The sequence below is a fragment of the Pelophylax lessonae genome (assembly GCF_965119305.1).
Source record: "Pelophylax lessonae genome assembly, chromosome: 3".
Lineage (NCBI taxonomy): Eukaryota > Metazoa > Chordata > Amphibia > Anura > Ranidae > Pelophylax > Pelophylax lessonae.
Window position 1 is genome coordinate 246,077,149 of NC_138770.1, and position 19,789 is coordinate 246,096,937.

At 42.3% G+C, this 19,789-nt stretch overlaps 1 protein-coding gene across 1 annotated transcript in view; it reads right to left on the reverse strand.

The window, feature by feature from the left end:
- Positions 1-2,184: 2,184 nt before the first annotated feature.
- CCNL1 (cyclin L1) overlaps positions 2,185-19,789 on the reverse strand; it is a 49,378-nt gene continuing 31,773 nt past the window's right edge. Inside the window, exons 5-11 of the mRNA XM_082251830.1 lie at positions 12,972-13,036; positions 11,235-11,334; positions 10,299-10,403; positions 9,099-9,240; positions 7,986-8,085; positions 6,931-7,014; positions 2,185-2,630 (exon numbers count right to left, since the gene is read on the reverse strand). Coding sequence (XP_082107956.1) covers positions 2,279-2,630; positions 6,931-7,014; positions 7,986-8,085; positions 9,099-9,240; positions 10,299-10,403; positions 11,235-11,334; positions 12,972-13,036 — 948 coding nt within the window. The 3' untranslated portion in view covers positions 2,185-2,278. The remainder of the gene's footprint in view (positions 2,631-6,930; positions 7,015-7,985; positions 8,086-9,098; positions 9,241-10,298; positions 10,404-11,234; positions 11,335-12,971; positions 13,037-19,789) is intronic.

A 19,789-nucleotide genomic window follows, 5' to 3' on the forward strand; every position in this document is an offset into this window, starting at 1 on the left:
AAGCAGATCTTTTAGGAGAATGTCAAATTTTCTACTTGCAGCATTTTAGAAAAAAGGAACATCTTCCATACAGTGAAATATTTGTTTAGGACAGATACAGCAGATCAACCACTGTAATCTAATTTTTTGCAAACATTTTTTTCCAATGGACAGAATTTAGCAAAGATTTGGGGTGGGATGAAGAAACAAACACCTTTCGGGAGGGACTGCACATTGTTCCTCTTTGGAACCCAAATGGGCATGACAATACAGCAGGGTCAGGCTGCACAATGCCAAAGCATTTGCAGACAGAGGCAATATATTTTTCAATGTTTGTAAACAGGCTGCGTGAAGATTCCTCTTCAATATGATCTCAGTGTGGGAAAGTAAAATCTTACCCAATTTAGCCTCAATATTCTCTTCATTCCCATTTGTGACAAACTCATCAGGTCCTGGCTCAGAAACAAAGTAGAAGAGGCATGGCATTTGAGCCTTGGACGAAGAGGCATTAAGGCCGTAATTCGCCAGAGGAAATGTGACAGATGGAGTTCTGCTTTAGGCAAACAGGCCACTTGTTGCATGCCTAAAATACAGCTAGTATCAGATGCAGGGACTGGTGTTAGACCTGGTTCTTGCTTCAGTACAAGGGACACCTTACTCAGACTGAGCATTGTGTGGCCTTCGGCAGAGTGCGTTTTCTCCTGTGATTTTGCATTGGCTCAGTTTTGCCTAGTCTACACCATAGCTACAAAGTGAGGGCATTCCCCTGAGAGTACACATGAAATAAGATGCGGAGAATAGGAGTAGTTTCTGAAAAGAGCATGCGGTAACCCAGGTGTAGGCTCTCCTGCAACCAGCCCTTATGGTGAAAGGGCAGGTGGAAGTGCCCGAATACCTTATAAAGGTTCTAAGCAGAACCGTTAGGTTTGCAACCAATGGTCTGATGCAACACCTGATCATCCACTTAAGACTAAGCTCTGACAGGTTGAATTTTAGTGCAAACTTTGAAAAGTTTACAGTGCAAGGTAACAACATCCCAAGCATAGCCCCATTTTTAATGTCAGAGATACAGGGTGACCCTGTCTTACCTTTCCACAATGCTGGACTATAAAGTCCAGGCTTCATTTGTCACAGTGGGCATACCCCCACAAAGGGATCTTCAGAGGCAGACTTCCATTGAAATGGACCACAGCCCTGAGCTGTATGGCATGCAGCAGCTGACAACACATTGTACCATGTGCCAAGTATTCATGTAGAATCCAGTGGCTAAAGCAAGAATACAGTTGCACTGCTTCTATGTTGGCATTCAAAGACAGTGAGGAGTTAATTGAAGATAAAATAAAGAAAATAAATAAAAACTAATAAAAAGCAATGGTTGATTTTCTCAGAGAATGAGAAAAGGCTCACCCCCCTTCAGACACTAGTAGAAAAGAAAAAAAAAAAAAAGGACTCCTCCCGAGTGGGGTGCGGTTATAGGAAAGGCACCCAGGGGCGTGTCTGCTAAAACTTTGCCAATGTCCAAACACCCAAAAGGTACACACCTATAACCCATGGTAGATTAAAATTTCTGCCTGTGCCCTTACTGTATAATTAGGATCTTGATGAATGGTTTCAAGATTCTACTGTAAACAATTTTGGGATTATGCATACAATTTAATCTGTGAATGCTGCATTATTTATGGGGCATATGGACTGTGCCCAGCTCAACTCCAGCTTTTGGTCACAACCACCAAGAAGAGCTTCTGTAAGGAACTTGATTTCATTGCTGTAGCATGGTGACAAAATCATCAAAGACCACATCAACACAATTTACTTAATAGAACAGTTTATAAAAGTAACCTTGTGGACTCTGGTTCTAACGCAAGCATAGCAGGGGCCCGCTCTCTCCCCATACATTCACATTTAAAGAACGCAGCACACATTCGAATTTTCTAATTTATTTCCTAATAAAATTAATTTTGTACACATGCAGACTAAAACCAGTATGAAAGATTTCACAATTCTTTAAATAATCCTTAAATATAACAGTGTCTGCAACCAGTTCATATAAAAATACAACGTTTTACAGCAATTCAGCAACAGAAGCTGTTTTAATACATAAATTTAGATCAATGTCATCAGACCATGATTCCATAAGAAATATACTGTAAAGGTATAATGTGCAAAAAGTATAGCATGAAAGAAAACCAAAAACAGCCTGTTAAATGTCTTTTTAATGTAATTTATTAGAAAATCACAATGACAAGAGTCCATATCCAGCAAATAATTTATTTTTGCTTCATAGGTGATGGGAGAGAGCTCAGCGTCTGTGTCTGCTGTGTCCAGAGTGACTACTGCTGTGATGTTTGCTTTTATGTGACCTTTCAAAAGAGCGTGATCGTTCCCGTCTATCCCTGTGATGATGGCTGCGGTCATGTCGGTGTTTCTTGGCAGGATCCCCATGTTCTCTGGATTTGCCTGGAGTAGGGGAATGTGACTTTTTCCGTTTATGTCCATGTCTGTTTGAACCTCTCAGATCATCCCCTCGATGCTTGGATTTGAGATGTGGCGACCCGTGATTGTGATGTCTGCGTGGGCTATCACTATGGCTTCGAGAACGGCTTCTTGACCTTGAGCTGTAGGTTCCGGATCGACTTCGTCGGTTGTTGTAGCTTGAACAAAAAGAAAACCTGTTTAGTGGTGTTTGATATATCAACACTATACCCTGCATTACCATAAACCAGGCATGTCATCCTCATGTTTTTAGGCTGCAAACGGCCCCTTCTTTCCTTTCCTTTGAGGGCCTCAGCCAGTTAAGAATTTGAACTGTATGAAGCTCCAACTGAAAAGCTTACACCACCTCACAATTTCTCAGCTGAATTCTTAGGAATTCTCTCAGGAATAAGTATTGTAAATTAGTTAATTCTAGAATGTTAAGCACCGAAAAAAATCTGCATCCAAGGTTCTACACATGGACAAATTTAATGCTGTACATATGTAAACCGTAAACCTTGTGGCCAGTGTACATGGACCCTGCTGGCTGACATGTACATAATGTGTAGCCAGCACAGAATGACTGAAGGCAGAGTGTGTAATCAATCATGCTCCGTTTACACCTCCCTCATGAATGAAACCTTCATGTGGCAGTGGTACGGACATACAAGTTGTCCATATGAGCTCAAATACAATACAGAGCATTTTCTAGACGTTTCTTGAAAAAAATAAATAAAAACTTTTTAAAGCACACCCAAAACAAAAAAAACTTGATAACCTCAAGCCTCACACCTAGGGGGTGGACATAGTGTGTGTGTATGTATATATATATATATATATATATATATATATATATATATATATATATATATATATATATATATATAGGGTTTGTACAAATGTGCAAATTTAAAGCGGAACTTTAGCCATACCAATTTGATAAAAAGTAATGTTCTGTATCAAGAAACATAATACATTGCACAATAAGAACTACCAAAATTAGTGTGTGCTGCAAATTGCCTCCAGCATTGCTCCTGTTTTTTTGCTGGAGGCTGCCATTTTGCTAAAACCCAGAGCAGCACTAAACCCATTGATTTAAAAGTTTCAAAAATCCTTTACATTCCAAGAATGCTAGGATTGCCAACTGTCAAGGATTAAAGAAAAAAAAAAAAAAAAAACAAAAAAAAACTTTAAAATGTTTCCTTGAGACAGAATAGGCGAGGAAAAATAAAAAATTACTACAAAAAGGGGAGAGCATTTACTAACATGGAGCCGTCAGTACATTCATATATAAGAAAGTAAAAAGACAAAAACATAAAAGCCTGACTGAGCTCAACCTTAAATGTACACACTGTGCTGTATCCATAAATAAGGTGTAACAAGAACCAGTGATTTGACACATGTATAGAAATATAGATCTAAACCGTACAAAACTCAGTATCAAAAAAAAAAAAAAAATTTAATTAACCCTGGCAGCTGCAGGGAAGTTGTATGAACAGCCTGTCAGTGCTCAGACCATACACCTCACACTGCATCAAATTGGTCTGCCTGGCTGTCACCCCAAAAGGAAGCCTTTTCTAAAGAGGATGCACAAGAAAGCCTGCATATCGTTTGCTGAAGACAAGCAGACTAATGGGCCATACACACTATAAGATTTTCTGAAGACTTTTTCCTTTAGATTTATCAAAACCATATAATATGAGGTCAAACCTAAACACTTTCAATTTGTATGCAATCTGGCAGGCCCTTGCACTACATAGAAAAGGTAAATCTGAAGGAAAAAGTCTTCAGGAAATCTTATAGTATGTATGGCCCTTAAGGACATGGATTGCTGGAACCATGTCCCGTGGTCTGATGAGACCAAGATAAACTTATTTGGTTCAGATGGTGACAAGCGTGTGTGGTGGCAACCATGTGAGGAGCACAAAGACAAGTGTGTCTTGCCTACAGTAAAGCATGGTGAGTGGTCTGGGGCTGCATGAGTGCTGTTGGCACTGGGGAGCTACAGTTCATTGAGGGAACCATGAATGGCAACATGTACTGTGACATACTGAAGCAGAGCATGATTCCCTCCCTTCAGAGATTGGGCCGCAGGGCAATATTCCAAAATGATAACGACCCGAAACACACCTCCAAAAAAACCACTGCCTTGCTAAAGAAGCTCAGGATAAAGGTGATGGACCGGCCAAGCATATCTCCAGACCTAAACCCCATTGAGCATCTGTGGTGCATCCTTAAAAACGGAAGGTGGAGGAGCGCAAGGAGGAGGAGGAAGAGGACTCCAGTGCCAACCTATGAAGCTCTGGTGAACTCCATGCCCAAGAGGGTTAAAAGCAGTGCTGGGAAAAGAATGGTGGCCAAACAACATATTGACACTTTGGGCCCAATTTAGACATTTTTTTCTTAGGGGTGTACTCACTTTTGTTGCCAGCGGTTTAAACATTAATGGCTTTGTGTTGAGTTATTTACACTGTTCTACAAGCTGTACACTCACTACTTTACATTGTAGCAAAGTGTCATTTCTTCAGTGTTGTCACATGAAGGGGGTGTACTCACTTTTGTGAGGTACTGTAGCTCATGGCTGAATATTGCTAAAGGTACCTTGAAGAGAAATCCTATGGTGAAATATGCCCCAAAGCAAATTTAAAATTGTATGTTCTTCATTAAGGGATCTTCTCATGGATATGCAAGAAAGTCCAAACCACATGTGGACAATGTCATCCCCATGTGGCCAACGCTGTTTGGACCGTGACGCGAGATCTACCCAACTGAGGGCGATACAGTGGGCCAGTGTGTGTGTGGTTAATAACCTGTGAAGTCCATAAGGGTATCCTGTGTGGGATCAGTCCTTCTGTATCCAGCTTTAATGAGAGTGAAATGGTGGCTTATATGGGGAGCATCAAATACAACTGGAAGACTCTAGGGAGGGATGTCCTCATCACATATAGTGCTCTTGAGTTCATGCCTTGCTAATGAACCACAAGAGCACTATATATAACAAGGACACCCTCCTCTCTGGGAGTTTTCCTAGTTTTTATCACTTTATAATATGGAGGAGGCAATGTCACACCGTTTTTGATTTAGTGGACACAAAAATGATACCTCCTACTGGAACACATACATTCATGAATATGTGCTAATATTTTTGTTTTTCTTTTTTCCTCTTTATGGGAGAGGAGGTTGTTCATACAACTTCCCTGCAGCTGTCATGGTTATGTGTAATTTTAAATAATTGGCCAATTATGTTTTTATGAGATAGGGGGTTTTGTTTTTAATAAAGCTGATTTCTATACATGTGTAAGATCACTGGGTCTTGTTACACCTATGTATGGATACAGCACACAGTGTGTACAATGGAGGTTGAGCTTAGTCAGACTTGTATTTATTTTTTTGTTTCTAATGGTCACATTTGCTTGTGTCCTCAAACAAACCATCAAACCCACAGCAGTTGCAGCTCAAACAGAAGCAACTTCCTTAGCTGAAAAGAATAGGAAGGTTTTATCCTGCTTTAAAAGGATGTTTACTTCAAAAAATAAATAAATGCACATTTTTTTCAGGAGCCTGGAGAAGACTGATCATTGGAGGAGAGTACACCGAGTTCCCAGCATAGCTAGAGAACTGACCATGGTGTGCTCTCCTGATTAGTGTGGTCATTTTTAATAGAAAAGCAAGGGGACTAGCAGGAACACCACAGGGTACTTTCTCATACAAGTAGATGGTACAATAGGCACATATTAGGAATTGACAGACAGAACCTCATAGCCTTTTTTTTTTTTATCTTGTGCCCGATACATTTGCAGGAAAGCTTGTTTTTGAAAAACAGGCTTACTGGTTAGATCACCAAATGAAAAGAAAAAAAAGCCTATAAAAAAAAAGGAAACCAATGTAGGGCATTCCATCCAAGGATTGATAAGCTGCAATATAATAGAGGTTTGCCTTTGGGTTCAATAGTGCTTAAACTAAGCCTTGTTGACAGGCACTGCTGTGTCACAGAATTCACACAGCCTGTCCCCTATACTAGCTATGTTCAGAGTCGTCAGTACAGAAATTACTGCTTGCAGGAAGTACCATGGGATACATGAGATGGCCAGAAGACAGGTAGAACTGAACTCACAATAATGCAAGTTTATATTGGATTGTATATATCTCTATCTCGTTTGCATTGCTTTTACAATGTGAATGTTATAAAATACTTTTTTTATGCAGTTTACTTGTTTTGAACTTTTATCACCTGGAAGAGGGTAGAAGGGTTTTTTCAGCAGCTAAGCACACCCACCTGCCTGCATACCTGACCAGAAAGTCAATTTTAAATGAGCCATTTGCACTTATAAGACTCCAAACGCTAGAAATGCTATGGGTTTGCTTTTAAAAGTGATCACCAAAATAAAGCATCGAGACACGATAGGGGAGTTTACTTAAAATATCACAAATTAAACTGTTTTTGGTGCTCAGATACAGTAGAATTCCTCGTTAACTTACTGTCTTCGTGGAGATCGGGATCTTGATTTTGTCCGCGACCTTGATCTACTGCCGCTTCGACTTCTTTTCATTTCCTTTCTCAACCTATCAGATATAGAAATGATAAATGGAAATGACTTTGCAATAGGAGTGGTCCAAATGACAAAATAAACAGCAAGTGCACGGGGAAGATAAAAATAAGCCAACCAAACAATATTCAACTATGGATTAATGATGCACTACAAAAAAGCCCCCCATTTGGTCTTTTTGCACAGGTTCACACTGAGGCCGTTTTGAAATCGTGCAAGTTCAGCTGAACATACACGATTTCAAGCCGGCATTTCAGTCTGGCTTCGGAGGGGAGGGGGGGGGGCAATTTCTGCACAGATGTCTATGGAAATCGGCAAAAGTAGTACTGAAACTATTTTTCGGAATCGGTGCAGGGACGCAAAGTCAACGTTGCACCGATTTGGACAGTGCCATTTCCATTAATTGGCTCCGATTTGACATCAAATTGGACCAATGTGAACGTGAGCTCAGTCAGTCTTTCAACTTACCCAAACTAGATTTGTATGTTTAAGTGAAACTTTACTAGCTCCCCCAACCCCCAAGGTTCTTTACCCCTTAAAAACTGGTGTTATTGTACTAATTCACACAGTATAGTGCCCCGCTACCAAATCCAGCACTCTCCTGCTATGATCTGTTGAATGCTGCTGCACACCTTGTTCGTCACTGCCATGTTTGCTGCTGACATAATCCAGTGCCTACTGCCTCTTCCTGGGTCAAGCAGCTGGCCCTCTGATGCTGTGTCCTTTGGTCCGCCCTCCTCCAGTTGCAGTGAATAGAACATGAAGCATCCTGGAATATGCAACGTGCATATCTCAGGTGGCTTCAGAGCAGAGGAGATATTCTCGATTAAGAGATAAGGAGGGCACAAAGCAGACCAACAAATTTAGGGGGGGGGGGGGGCTGGGGGGTGAATAGTTCTGCCCAGTGCATCCAGCAGGGGAAGGTCCACTTTCAAAAAAGCAATTCTCAAAAGCTGGAATCTAAAAATTTTCCAAAACATTGCATACCCATTGTAAGGGCTCTTTAATGACTGCTTTTCATCAGGTTCACGTTTAACTTTTGCAGATACTGGAGATTTTTCTTCTACTTTCACTTCTCTTGGAGTTGCTGCAGAAAATGACAAATAGTAGTGTTGAGTTAATGCAAAATGCACTTTTTTTAACCACATATTGTGCGGTACAAGGAAAGTGGGAATGACAGGAGCTGCTTTAATTCCTCTAAAAAAAACAAACAATTCTGAAACTGTAAAAATAGAGGAAGACTAGCTTGAAAACACACTTGTGCTTTTACTGCCTGGAACTAAAAGACATTTGAAAGAGTTGAAGCTTCTGACAGCTGGATACTAAATCTGAGCTTATACCTACAAATAAAATTAGTTCACCAGTTATTTCTTTTTGTTCCTTACTGTGTGTTTGAATGAATGAATGTGAGTTAGGGACCTAAGATTGTAAGCTCCTTGAGGGCAGGGACTAATAGGAATGTACAATACATTATATATATATATATATATATATATATATATATATATATATATATATATATATATATATATATATATATATATATATATATATATATATAAAGCCCTGCGTGAATCGACAGCTCTTTAGAAGAACCTAAAATAAACAAGCTCAAAATGAATTTACATTACAAGCATCCCTTTCTGCATTCTAATATCACACTGTGTTACAGTAGGAATATCAGAACAGCCCTTGGCTAAATTCCAATGTCATCCCACAGACAAGCAAACTAAAAATTCATTTATGGGCTCAAAAATCGGATTAAATCATATATTGTAAGAACCCTTTCTACATAGAACAAGTCTGGATAGAGGCCAGCAAAGCAATACACCTAGTTTTTACTGTTTAAATTCAATTCCCAATACTGATCTCAACAGAACAGCATATTTTCTGGCAACTTAGGCTGCTGAACATGACATTGTTTTGTGGTGTTCTGACAGAGGACCTGATCTTTCCCTGCCCCGTGTACAAATATAGCTATAATTGATATAATCAGGAGCAAGACCGAAATAAGGAATTTCTGAATACACTCTACACAAATTTGTCACCATGGTGAACAGACTAAAAAACTACCTAGACAAAAAAATAAATAAAACATACATTGTTTCGATGCAGGAGAAAATCCTCCCATTGTAGAAAGAGCAGGTGTTCCATCAGGGTTTAATCCCTTAGCCTTTAACTTGGCTTCTTGTAAGGCCACTTTCCGCTTTTCTACTTCTTTATCCAAAACGTCAAAATTTGGCTGCTCAGAATAAGAACAGAAAAAAAACACGGCATTAATTATCAGACAGGTTAAAAAGAAAATTCAAAGAGTATGTAGAAAATAAATAAAAAGCAAGGTAAAAATACTGTATGCTTCCTTTTGGGATTCTCTGCAGGAATGTAAAAGGATCAGTCCCCCAAAAACAGATATTTTAGTGTTTGGTAGATGAATACTTTTTTTTTTTTTTTTTAAATCTCTGTGTTTAGAGGGTACATCTGCAGGTACTAGAATGCATATGTGGGATGAACACTCAAAATCTGCCAGGTGAAAAGGAATAAAGTCCAGAATTATGGTAGAGAAATCTTGTCACTGAAGCGTTCAAAGTAAAACAGGAAGCCAGGAACTGAACCTCCTGATTCCACCTAGCTGAAAGGTAGCCAACCAGGTATATTATATTTGATGCTCAGTTGTGCCATTTTAAAATGTATAATCAAACCCTGCACAAGAATTTGTTTCTGAAATCATTCGGTTTCCTCTACTGACAATCCATGCAGGGTAGCAGGCCATTATATGCAGAATCCTGTGGTATAGCGCAGGTACCGACACAACCCCATCCTCTTATCGACAACAAAATTATATTTACAGTCCTGAAGAGGGTGGTACAAAGTGGCAAAGCACTCCTGAAACTTTCCCAGACCAGTGCCTGTATTACAACTCTACACCCACATAAGCTCATTAGTAGCCAATTAATTGAATAAAAGTTACAGCCAGTAAAAATAATTAGCAATATTAGGACATATGCTAGTCTGTCTGTCCCAAGGGTTTCATTTAAGCAATGGCAAATACAAGACTAATCAATAGATTATCTGCAGCTCACTGTCTAGAGACCACTATATATACTTTATATTAAATGGATTTTAATTTTTTTTAATAAACAATGCACAATTTTCAGCCCAATCCTAGTAGAAGTAAAAATTGACCAGATCATAGCTTGAAAATATACAAAAGTGTATATAATCTTTTTATGTAATAGGTTTGTTAGCATTAGGAACAAAGCATTAAAGAACAATATTATAAACATAACAGATGAACAGTACCTTTTTCCGGGTGTAAAGTCTTAGAGCTGTGACACAGACCTCCTGCATGTTTTCCTCAGTAGCTCCAAAAAGTAAAAACCAGTGAGGTTTATTGGGTAAAGGAATCTGGGGAAAAAAAAAAAAAGCTTACTAAATCCATTACCCCAATTTAGGCACAGGCACACCAGCCAACTTAATACATACACATTTACAGAAGTGTAATACATGTATAAAGGGGAGCAGAAAAAGGTATTTGAATACCAAAGTGACCAGGTACCTCCTGATCAGAGGATTATCAAAAAGTCTTTAGCACTTTTTGTCTGAAAACCTAATATTTCCTGATTTCCTTGATTAGCAGTGTAAAGCCTCGTACACACGTACCGATTGTTGGCTGTAAATATTCGGCTGCCGACCGATTGTAGGCTGGTTAGTATGATGCTTCTGACAGCGCATTTTCGGCCGAACAGAATCTGTCGTGCAGACTTTAAAATATTTGTTGGCCGTCACCAGAACGGCCGATTGTTCGCCAGTCAGTACAGATTTCGGCCGACAGACAGCAGATTAGCAAGACTGGGCATGCTCAGAAAAGAAAAAAAAGACAAGGAAAGTTAACCATCACTTCTGCAATCGGCTGTTGGCCGACAAAATTCGTGTGCAGTCTTTTGCAGTTTTCAACAGACACGACAGCCCTGGACAAAAGACGGCCGATCGTTCAGCCGACGATCAGTACGTGTGTACGGGGCTTTAGTTAGCATTGCAGTCCGATAGGACCAAGACATACTCCCAACTAGAACTTTGAACAGTAAATATCAAGAAAGAATGGCATGTAGAGTCATCTACCTACTAAATTAAGCACAACCAACATCAATATCGCCCAACTAACAATGCTATCTTTTTCCCTCTTAACCTCAGAAAAGTGTCCATGGTGTCAGACACAAAAGGAGGTGCACATTTTACCTGCAATACTCTTGCAGCAAGATAAATACAAGCGCATGCAATCGTTTCAGCATCAAATCTGACAAACACATTTGTACGAAGGCAATCATTCATGTAATTCCTGAAAAACACAAAAAATGAAAACTGGTTAATTGCAAAATGTGTCATACCAAGCACAAATCCTTTGGAGACTCAGCATACTTTGTTTTTTTTCCTTCTCTCTGAAATCTAGCATAAAATCATAATATATACACAAATCTATTTTACCTTAGAACAAATACATGGAAATGGTGAACTTTTATTTTAGAAAATTCCTGTTCTTTAGCCAGTTTGAAAACTGACAAGACGCCAGTATTTTATGGACAAAGCAAAAAGAAAGCAGTATATATGAATTCATAATTATAAAAATAAAAGTTCTGACCACACTAAGATTCTTTCTAGGAATAAAAACAGAATTTAATATTAAGAAATCACAAGTTCAGTAGAACAGTTGTTTTCAATTAGTCAAAAGGGCTAATATTAACTGAAAATATTATTTCACTCTAATACAGAAGCTTACACATTATGTTACACATTAAGCTTTCACAAAAAGTATTATATATATTTTTTTTTAAATAATTAAGGTTTTATTAAAGCCTTTTAAAAGCTGCTTGGCTATATACTGCATATATACAGATCACATTTAACTTTATAGGAATGGTCCACTACAGCGAACTCAGTTTCCAAGAGGCACACGTACTTATTCTATAAATTCATGATAATTTCCAGTCATGGTTAAATCATGTATGGGGAATGTAGTCAATAAAGAAAACACACTTCGAATAAATTACAAATTACGCCATAGTAGTCGCCTGCTCTTTAGAGTCAATTTTGAGTAAATTGAAATACAAAGTCAAAGTAGAAAATAAGACAGTTGACAGCAGTACATTAGAAATAAACCCTCAATATCTAAATTGCTCTAAAAAGAGCCAAGAGGATTACATTGCTGAAGTGGTTTGGTGCAAGCTTAGGAACTGTTCTTATGGTCATAGGCTCCAAGGATTAAAGAATGTGTGCTTGTTGGATCAGATATATAAAGGGAATTTTGTTTTGTCTTACTTGTTTTTCCACTGCATTTGAAAAACAAGACAATGTAAAAAAAAAAAATAAATAAGACTGCTCCAATGCATAGATGAACATAACATTATCTGTGTTCACTCACCTTACTTTTATTCAAAGTAGTGATACTTTGTTACAAAGTACTGAATGAATAATCTCCTTTTCATACATGACTATTTTGTAAACATCACATAGGGATATTTAACTAAATATATACTTTTCCCTGCTTAAGTGCACAAAACATAGAAGTTCTGAAAGCAAATATACAAATCCTTTGGACCCCAGGACAGATTTAGGAGATGCGGCCAGATGGATATGGACCACTTCAGTGAATCTCGGATGAAAGCTTGCACTGCATTGGCTGAAGAGAAGGGCAGCCAATCAGGCCATCCAGAGGTTGGTGTGGTGCTGAGGGTACAGTTCTATGACTTACCATCATGGACTACCCTTTAACCAAAGAGTAGAAAAAAGAACAAAGTTAAACAGAGATCTCCAACTGAGGTCTAGCTCAAGCCATGAAAACAGTAAGCAGAAACATGTATGTAGACATATGGTCTAATGATTTGCTCTCTATAGTTATTTCTTGGAACACACATTACATTTAAAAAATATTTCTGCTACTATTTCCCTGGCTCATTAAGAAATTAAAAACAAGCTTACCAAGCTGTTTGAACCAGAGTTTGATTTTTTTCACATTCCAAGACCTGAAGGTACATTACAATAATCTGAAAAAACAAGTTGCAAAATGTTTTACTTTACCATTCAGCTTTACATAAAAGGCAGAATTATGCATAGTTATGTCTTACATAAAAGGTTCAGTCTAATAAAAAAAAAGAAAAAGGAAAAAAAAAAAAAAAATCAAGATTTTTATTTTTAACAAAAAGCTGAAAAATAAATCACCCTGTAGTTTGTCTCAGGAAGACTCAAGTGAAGACTCAATGCAGAAATTGTAAGCCCTGCACACCTGCTACTGACATACCATGGGGTTTCTGACAAGCAAACGCAGGTAGTGGAACACAGGAATATGCAGGGAAACCTGATTTACCAGATATACAGAAAGGGGGCTGGTTTACTAAAACTGAATAGTGCAAAATCTGGTGCAGCTGTGCATGGTAGCCAATCCGCTTCTAACTTTAGATTGTTCAATTTAGCTATGACAAAAAAAAACCTGGAAGAGAATTGGATTTTATGCAGAGCTGCCCCAGATTTTGCACTCTCCAGATTTTTGTAAATCAACCCCAAAAGTCAAAAGGAAGGTCTTAATGAAGTTGTAAGCCAGAGAATAATTTAGCCCACTAGGCTTCACCTCCAACTAAAACATCACATTTAAAGTAGCAAACCCCACTTCTTTGACCATCTTCTTCCCTTGTATGCACAAACAAAAGACGCAATGACATTCGGGCAAAATCTTGTCCCCCATACACTTTGGTTCTGGCCACATGTCAAAATTCCACAGATAACTGATCTTTTGAGCTCTGCAGAAAGTGGTGCCTGAATATCAGACCACCAAACCCTTTCAGCTGCAATTACATAGCCGATGATGTGGCAAGTGTTCACATGGCCAGTACCAGGGCAAACATGGCACTCTAAACATTTCAGGAAAGTGTGTATTTGTGCTTCTGCAGATTTAACAAGGCAGTATGGGATTGTTGTTTCAGTGTGGGTCTTCTTTAAGAAACCAAAATAGTCACAAATTTAAAAAAAATGACTGATCAGAGAAATGGATTTTATGGCAAGTCAAAAATCCCATTATTTTTAATTGAGGGACACAGCTCCTGATATTCTTAACCATTGGGTTATACTGCCCTAGAGTATACTCCCTCTCTCTACTATAGGCACTCAGTTTAGTTACAAGCAGTGTAAGGAGAATTACAACTCCACAGAGGGGTGGGTGCTGTGTCTGTCAATGAACATCAGAGAAATGGATTTTACGGCAAGTCAAAAATCCCATTTTCCCTTTCGTTCATATGCGGACACAGCTCCTGATATTCTTAACCATTGAGACATCCTGAAGCAGTGTTAAACATGAGGGCTGGGAACAGCAAAAAACGTCCAAGGCTAAACAGTAGCCAACCAAAATAATTGGAGCCCACCTGAAAAAATCAATACACCCTCAAAGAGGATCAGGTCCTCAAAAGCAGCCTGCAAAACCTTGCAGCCAAAAGAAGCATCTGCAGATGCCAACACATCCATTTTATAGAACTTTGTGAAAGTGTGCACCGACAACCAGGTGGCCGCCTTGCAAACCTACATCACTGACGCCTGTTGACAGAAAGGCCATGAGGCACTAAGCGCCCTAGTAGAGTATGCATTGACAAAGGGAGGAACCAGACCCCTGGAATAGGCCTGAATGTCTGATCCATCTGGAAATGGTCACAGAGGAAGCGGACAACCCTTTACGAGGTCCATCCGTGAGCAAAAACTTCCTGAAAGACTCCGTAGCTGCCAGATACCCCTAATTGCCCGGGCCACATCCAAGGCATGCAAGGCAATTTCCTTTGGATGTTTAGGCCTGGGGTACAGGGAAGGCAGCTCAAGGTCTTCATTCAAATAAAAATCAGAGACAACCTTTGGAAGGAATGACGGACAGGGGCAAAGAACCACCTTATCCCTGTGAATCACCAGGTAAGGTGGACAGGATAACACTGCCAGTTCCAACACCCTGTGCGCAGAGGTGATGGCCACCAAAAAGGCCACCTTCTGGACAGCGTAAGCAGGGGAATCTCCTGAGGATTCTAAAAAAGGAGGCTTCTGGAGAACCGAAAGCACCAAATTCAGATCCCAATGCGGAAAAGGAGCTGGAGGAACCAAATGTCGGACACCCCGAGGAAAGGTACACACCAGGAAGTGTGTGGACAAAGGTGGACAAAGGTTGTTGGAATAAAAATGCCAAAGACAACACCTGGCTCTTAATATCTTTTCAACCCCCCCCCCCCCCCCCCCCCCCCCCCGTTGAAGGAAGGTCAAGATCTGAGCCACGGGAAGGAACGAGGATGGTAGATAATCCTAGAAGTCGATTTCCTAGCTTTTAACAGGGTATGACCGACTCAGATAAACCCTTATCCTTCAGCACCTGGCGTTCCAACAGACGTCAAATCCAGCGACTGTAAAGCAAGATGTAAGATTGGTCCCTGGAAAGGCAGATCATCCCTGAAAGGAAGCTTCCATGGAACGTTGGCAACCAGCCGCACAAGATTGGTGTACCAAGCCCAGCGAGGCCAGTCCAGAGCCACTAAGATGAATCACTTCTGCCTCGATCCTGCGGAGAAGCCTTGGCAGAAGCTTGAGGAGGGAGAGGCATAAATCAGACGATACTGACCCCACAGGGCCACCAGCACGTCTGTGGCATCAGTCAGAGGATCCCTTGATGAGCCACAAACCTCTGCACTTTTCTGTTGAGTGGAGATGCCAACCGATAAACAACAGGGGTGCCCCTCCAGAGACACAGTTGATGAAACCCCTACGGATGAAGGGACCACTCCCTTTGGTCCAACGCCTGCCAACTGAGGTAATCTGCCTGCCAATTTTCCACCCCGGGAATGTGTACGGCGGGGAGGGCTGGAAGGAACCAGTCTGCCCGCCTTAGAATGCCGGCTACCTCCAGGACACTTCTTGTGCCCTCTTGGTGATTAACATAAGCCACAGCCAAGGCATTGTCCAATTGAATGCACACTGGACAACCCTGAATACGATCCATCCAATGGTCCAGACAGTCTGATCGCTTGGAGTTCAAGACATTGATCAGTAGACTGGACCCTTCCAGCGTCTAGATCCCCCGCTTGCCAGGGACGCCTCCCCAGCTGGACAGGCTTGCATTCGTGGTGACCACTGTCCAGTACAAGGGGAGGAAGGATTTGCCCAGCTGAAGCGCTGGATCACAAATTTCTACATTCCCCAACTCAGCCGGATCTGATTGTCCAGAGACTGTGGAGACTTGTCCAATTTGGCCAGAATTTCCCTTGGCAGGGACCTCGTATGGAACTGTGCAAACGGAAGCACCTCGAAGGTAAACACCATCAGGCCCAGCACCTGCAAACGGAAGCACCTCAAAAAGGTAAACACCATCAGGCCCAGCACCCGCATGCAAGTCCAGAGGGATGACCATCTGCTGGACAGGAGGGGACCTATTGCAGCTTGCAATTTCTGGAGTTTGTCCAGAGGAAAGAGCACTCTGGCTAAGGCCGAGTTCGCATAGTGATCTCCAGGTTCTCCACCAGAGCAGGAGGAGACTCCGCTTGCAGAAGATCGTCCAAGTAGCCCAGTATGGTGATCCCCCGCTGGCGTAACAAGGCTAGCACTGGGGCTAACACTTTTGTGAAGATCCGAGGAGCAGAGGCGAGACCAAAGGGTAATGCCAAACTGATAATACTCCATTCCCACCGCAAAGCAGAGAAAACGCTGGTGACTGGCACATATTGGAATGTGAAGGTAGGCTTCCTTGATGTCGATTGGAGGCGAGAAAATAACCCCCCCCCCCCCCCCATGCCGGGATGCCAAACCACTATTCAAATAGACTCCATTCTGAACTTCTGCACCAGCACAAAGCAGTTTAGCGCCTTGAGATCCAGATTAGGATGCACTTTGCCTTCTTTCTTGTAGCTGGACCAAATGACTTTGTGGACCCACTTATTTTGTACCAGGGAAGTCCACAGGTCCGGAAACCAGCAAAGACGTCCCCGCACCCCCGATACAGGTTAGGGCGCACCTTCATGCTGAGAAACCCGCTCTCAGCTAGCCAGAGGCCTGAGGCCCTAAAAGGCTTTGAGCCCTTGTCAGTCGACCCTGAGGGACGAAAAAAACATTAGCTTGAGAAGGAAGTCCCACATCTACAACAAGGTTCCTTGCCCTTAGTAGCCTGCGGAAGAAAATTCTTTCCTTCTGTAAGACCTTTAATGATGTCATCCAGGGTAGCTCCAAACAGGCGATCTCCTTGAAAAGAAAGATCAAAGCCTTTTTAGAAGTCTGGTCCGCAGACTAGCACTTGAGCCAAAAGACACGCCAAAGGACCACTGCAAAAACAGAGCCAAGCTGGTCCGCCAGCTCGGCAAAAGCAGGGGGGGGGGGGGCTGATCTCCTTCCAGGTCACGGCCTAGGAGCTTAGCCCACTTGGTCAGAGTTTGTGACACCAGGACAATGGTGAATACCGGCCTCATTGCCAAACCAGCCAGAGTGTACATATTGCGGGCCACAGCCTCCACCTTCCTGTCAGTCGGATAAAGGCTGGAAACTCTTCAACCAGAATCATGGTTGCCTTGTTTATTCTGGAAACCGGAGAGTCCACCACCGGTGGAACAGTCCACTTCTTAAGAAGGGACTCCTCATAGTTGTAACGCCTAGAACAGCACTTAGGAAACCCCAAGGGGACGCTTTGGTTGTCCTCACTCCTTAGCAACAATCTTGTCAAAATAGGCAGGGAGGGAATGGAAACACCTTTGCCGCTCTGGATGGCTTGTGAGTGCCAATGGGAACCTGCGCCTCCATTGCAACTGCATCCTCCATCTTCAGGGTCTCACGCGCCAATACAATCAGTGCCTCCACCAGCGCCTTCTCGTGTGTGGTTGCAGACGTGGCAAAATCATCCTCACTAGAGGATTCCGGGCATGAGGTTGCAGACCCAGCAGGGTGACCACACATCCGTGGCAGCCGAATCAGATTCAGGATCTGATGAGACAGGAGAAGGCGGGGGCGCTTTTGCTAGCCAGTCGCCCGGAAGCCACCTCCACCCGGGACACAAAGGACTCCGGGACCGCCGTCAGTGCATTGATGGATGGTTGGGACTTGAAGGGCCCTGCAGCCTCAGAGAGGGGATCAGGTGGGTAGATGTGCTCCAAAGACTCCATGAGTCACCAGGGGGACCCCACAAAAAGTGTAAAACACTGCAAACCCCCATCGTGCTGGCAGCACCAAGTGATCCTGTGCAGAGGGAGAGGACCCCACCAGACTCGCCTCCTAGCAGAAACAGGCACCTGCAGCCACCAGGATAATCTGCACTCCACATGCGGCGATCAGGAAGTGAAAGGATCCAGGAGTCAGCACCAGGATATGAGGGGTTCCAACAGCCGAAAACACCGCCCCACAGGGCTCCACTGTCATGGCCGCCGCTATTTTTAATGGGAATTCACGGTAAAAATCGCTGCCGGACTACACAAACATGGCCGCCATGTATAGAAACACAGACTACAACAAAACCGCGACCCCACAAAGCTTATAGTGACCCAGATGGGAACCCAGGCCTCAAGGACAGATCCAGGCAGGATGGGGGGGGGGTCCCTGGCAGGAGCCCCCGCCAGATATAACCCCCCCCACAATCATCCAGTTGCCGACGGCACACCCCCCCCCCCCCTTATCGCCAGCTAGCACCCTGCTGCCACCACAGGAGATGGACCAGACCAACCAAATAGTCCCAGCATATGCGGAGGGGGGGATAGGATTTGGGGACACTGGAAGGGGGGGTGCCTGACAGGAAGGAGGGGAACACGGGGTCTGACTGTCCCAAGGAGGGACCCACGTCCAACCAAAAACCCTCCAGGGGGAGATGGGTGGACAGCTACTCAACATACCAGGAACCAGGCGGGCACTGCTCCAGACAGAACCCCTCTCCATCGAAATGGGTGAGCTGTCGGCCAGGAGGAACCTCGCAGGGCGTTTAACTCGCAGGCCAGCCCCTGTCCAGTGGGGCTAGGTCGCAGCCGACCTAGCACGAAGCTGAGGTCTGCGTATGCTCGCTGGCCAGACTGGGGTGACCACTGAATCTAGATCTCACAGGAAAGATCCAAAAAGAAAAAAAATTTGTCAGGACCAAAGATCCCAGCAAGGGACTAGGTCCTTACTCCTGACTAGGCCGAAAAAAACTGAGTGGCTATAGCAGAGAATGGGAGTATACCCCCTGGGATGGCCCATGGGCATAGCCAGACTTCTTTGCTGCCTAATGTCCTACTCCTGTAGGAGGCAGTATAACCCAATGGTTACGAGTATCAGGAGCTGTTTCCGTCAATGAAAAAAAATAAAAAACACTGGCTACTATAGCAAATATTCTCATACAAATATCTTCTGTTGATCCGTTCACACCACGTAAGCTGAGCAGGGTTTTTCTGCAACTCACTGAATCCTTTTCTCCGTGCCTTGTTAAAATTTTACATGAAACACCAGAGTAGTAAAAAAAAAAAAAAAAAAAAAATTACCCATCCTAAATGCAGGGCAGATATTGCATAGACACCAAATACCAACAGGGCTGTAACCTCCCTCCCAAAATAGACTCAGTTTATGTGGGTAGCAGATATTTTTTTAGACCTCATTCACTCCTGGGATTACAGCTGGCAGCAAATTCCTAAAGCAGCTATCGTGCGTTTTAAACAGCTGCTACACAAAGCAGTCACAGCCCGTGAGGGACCTCAGATCTACACAACTGTTCACACGTATCTGGACATCCAGCGATTTCAAGAAACAATCACCTGTTCCTAACCAGTTAATCATTGAGG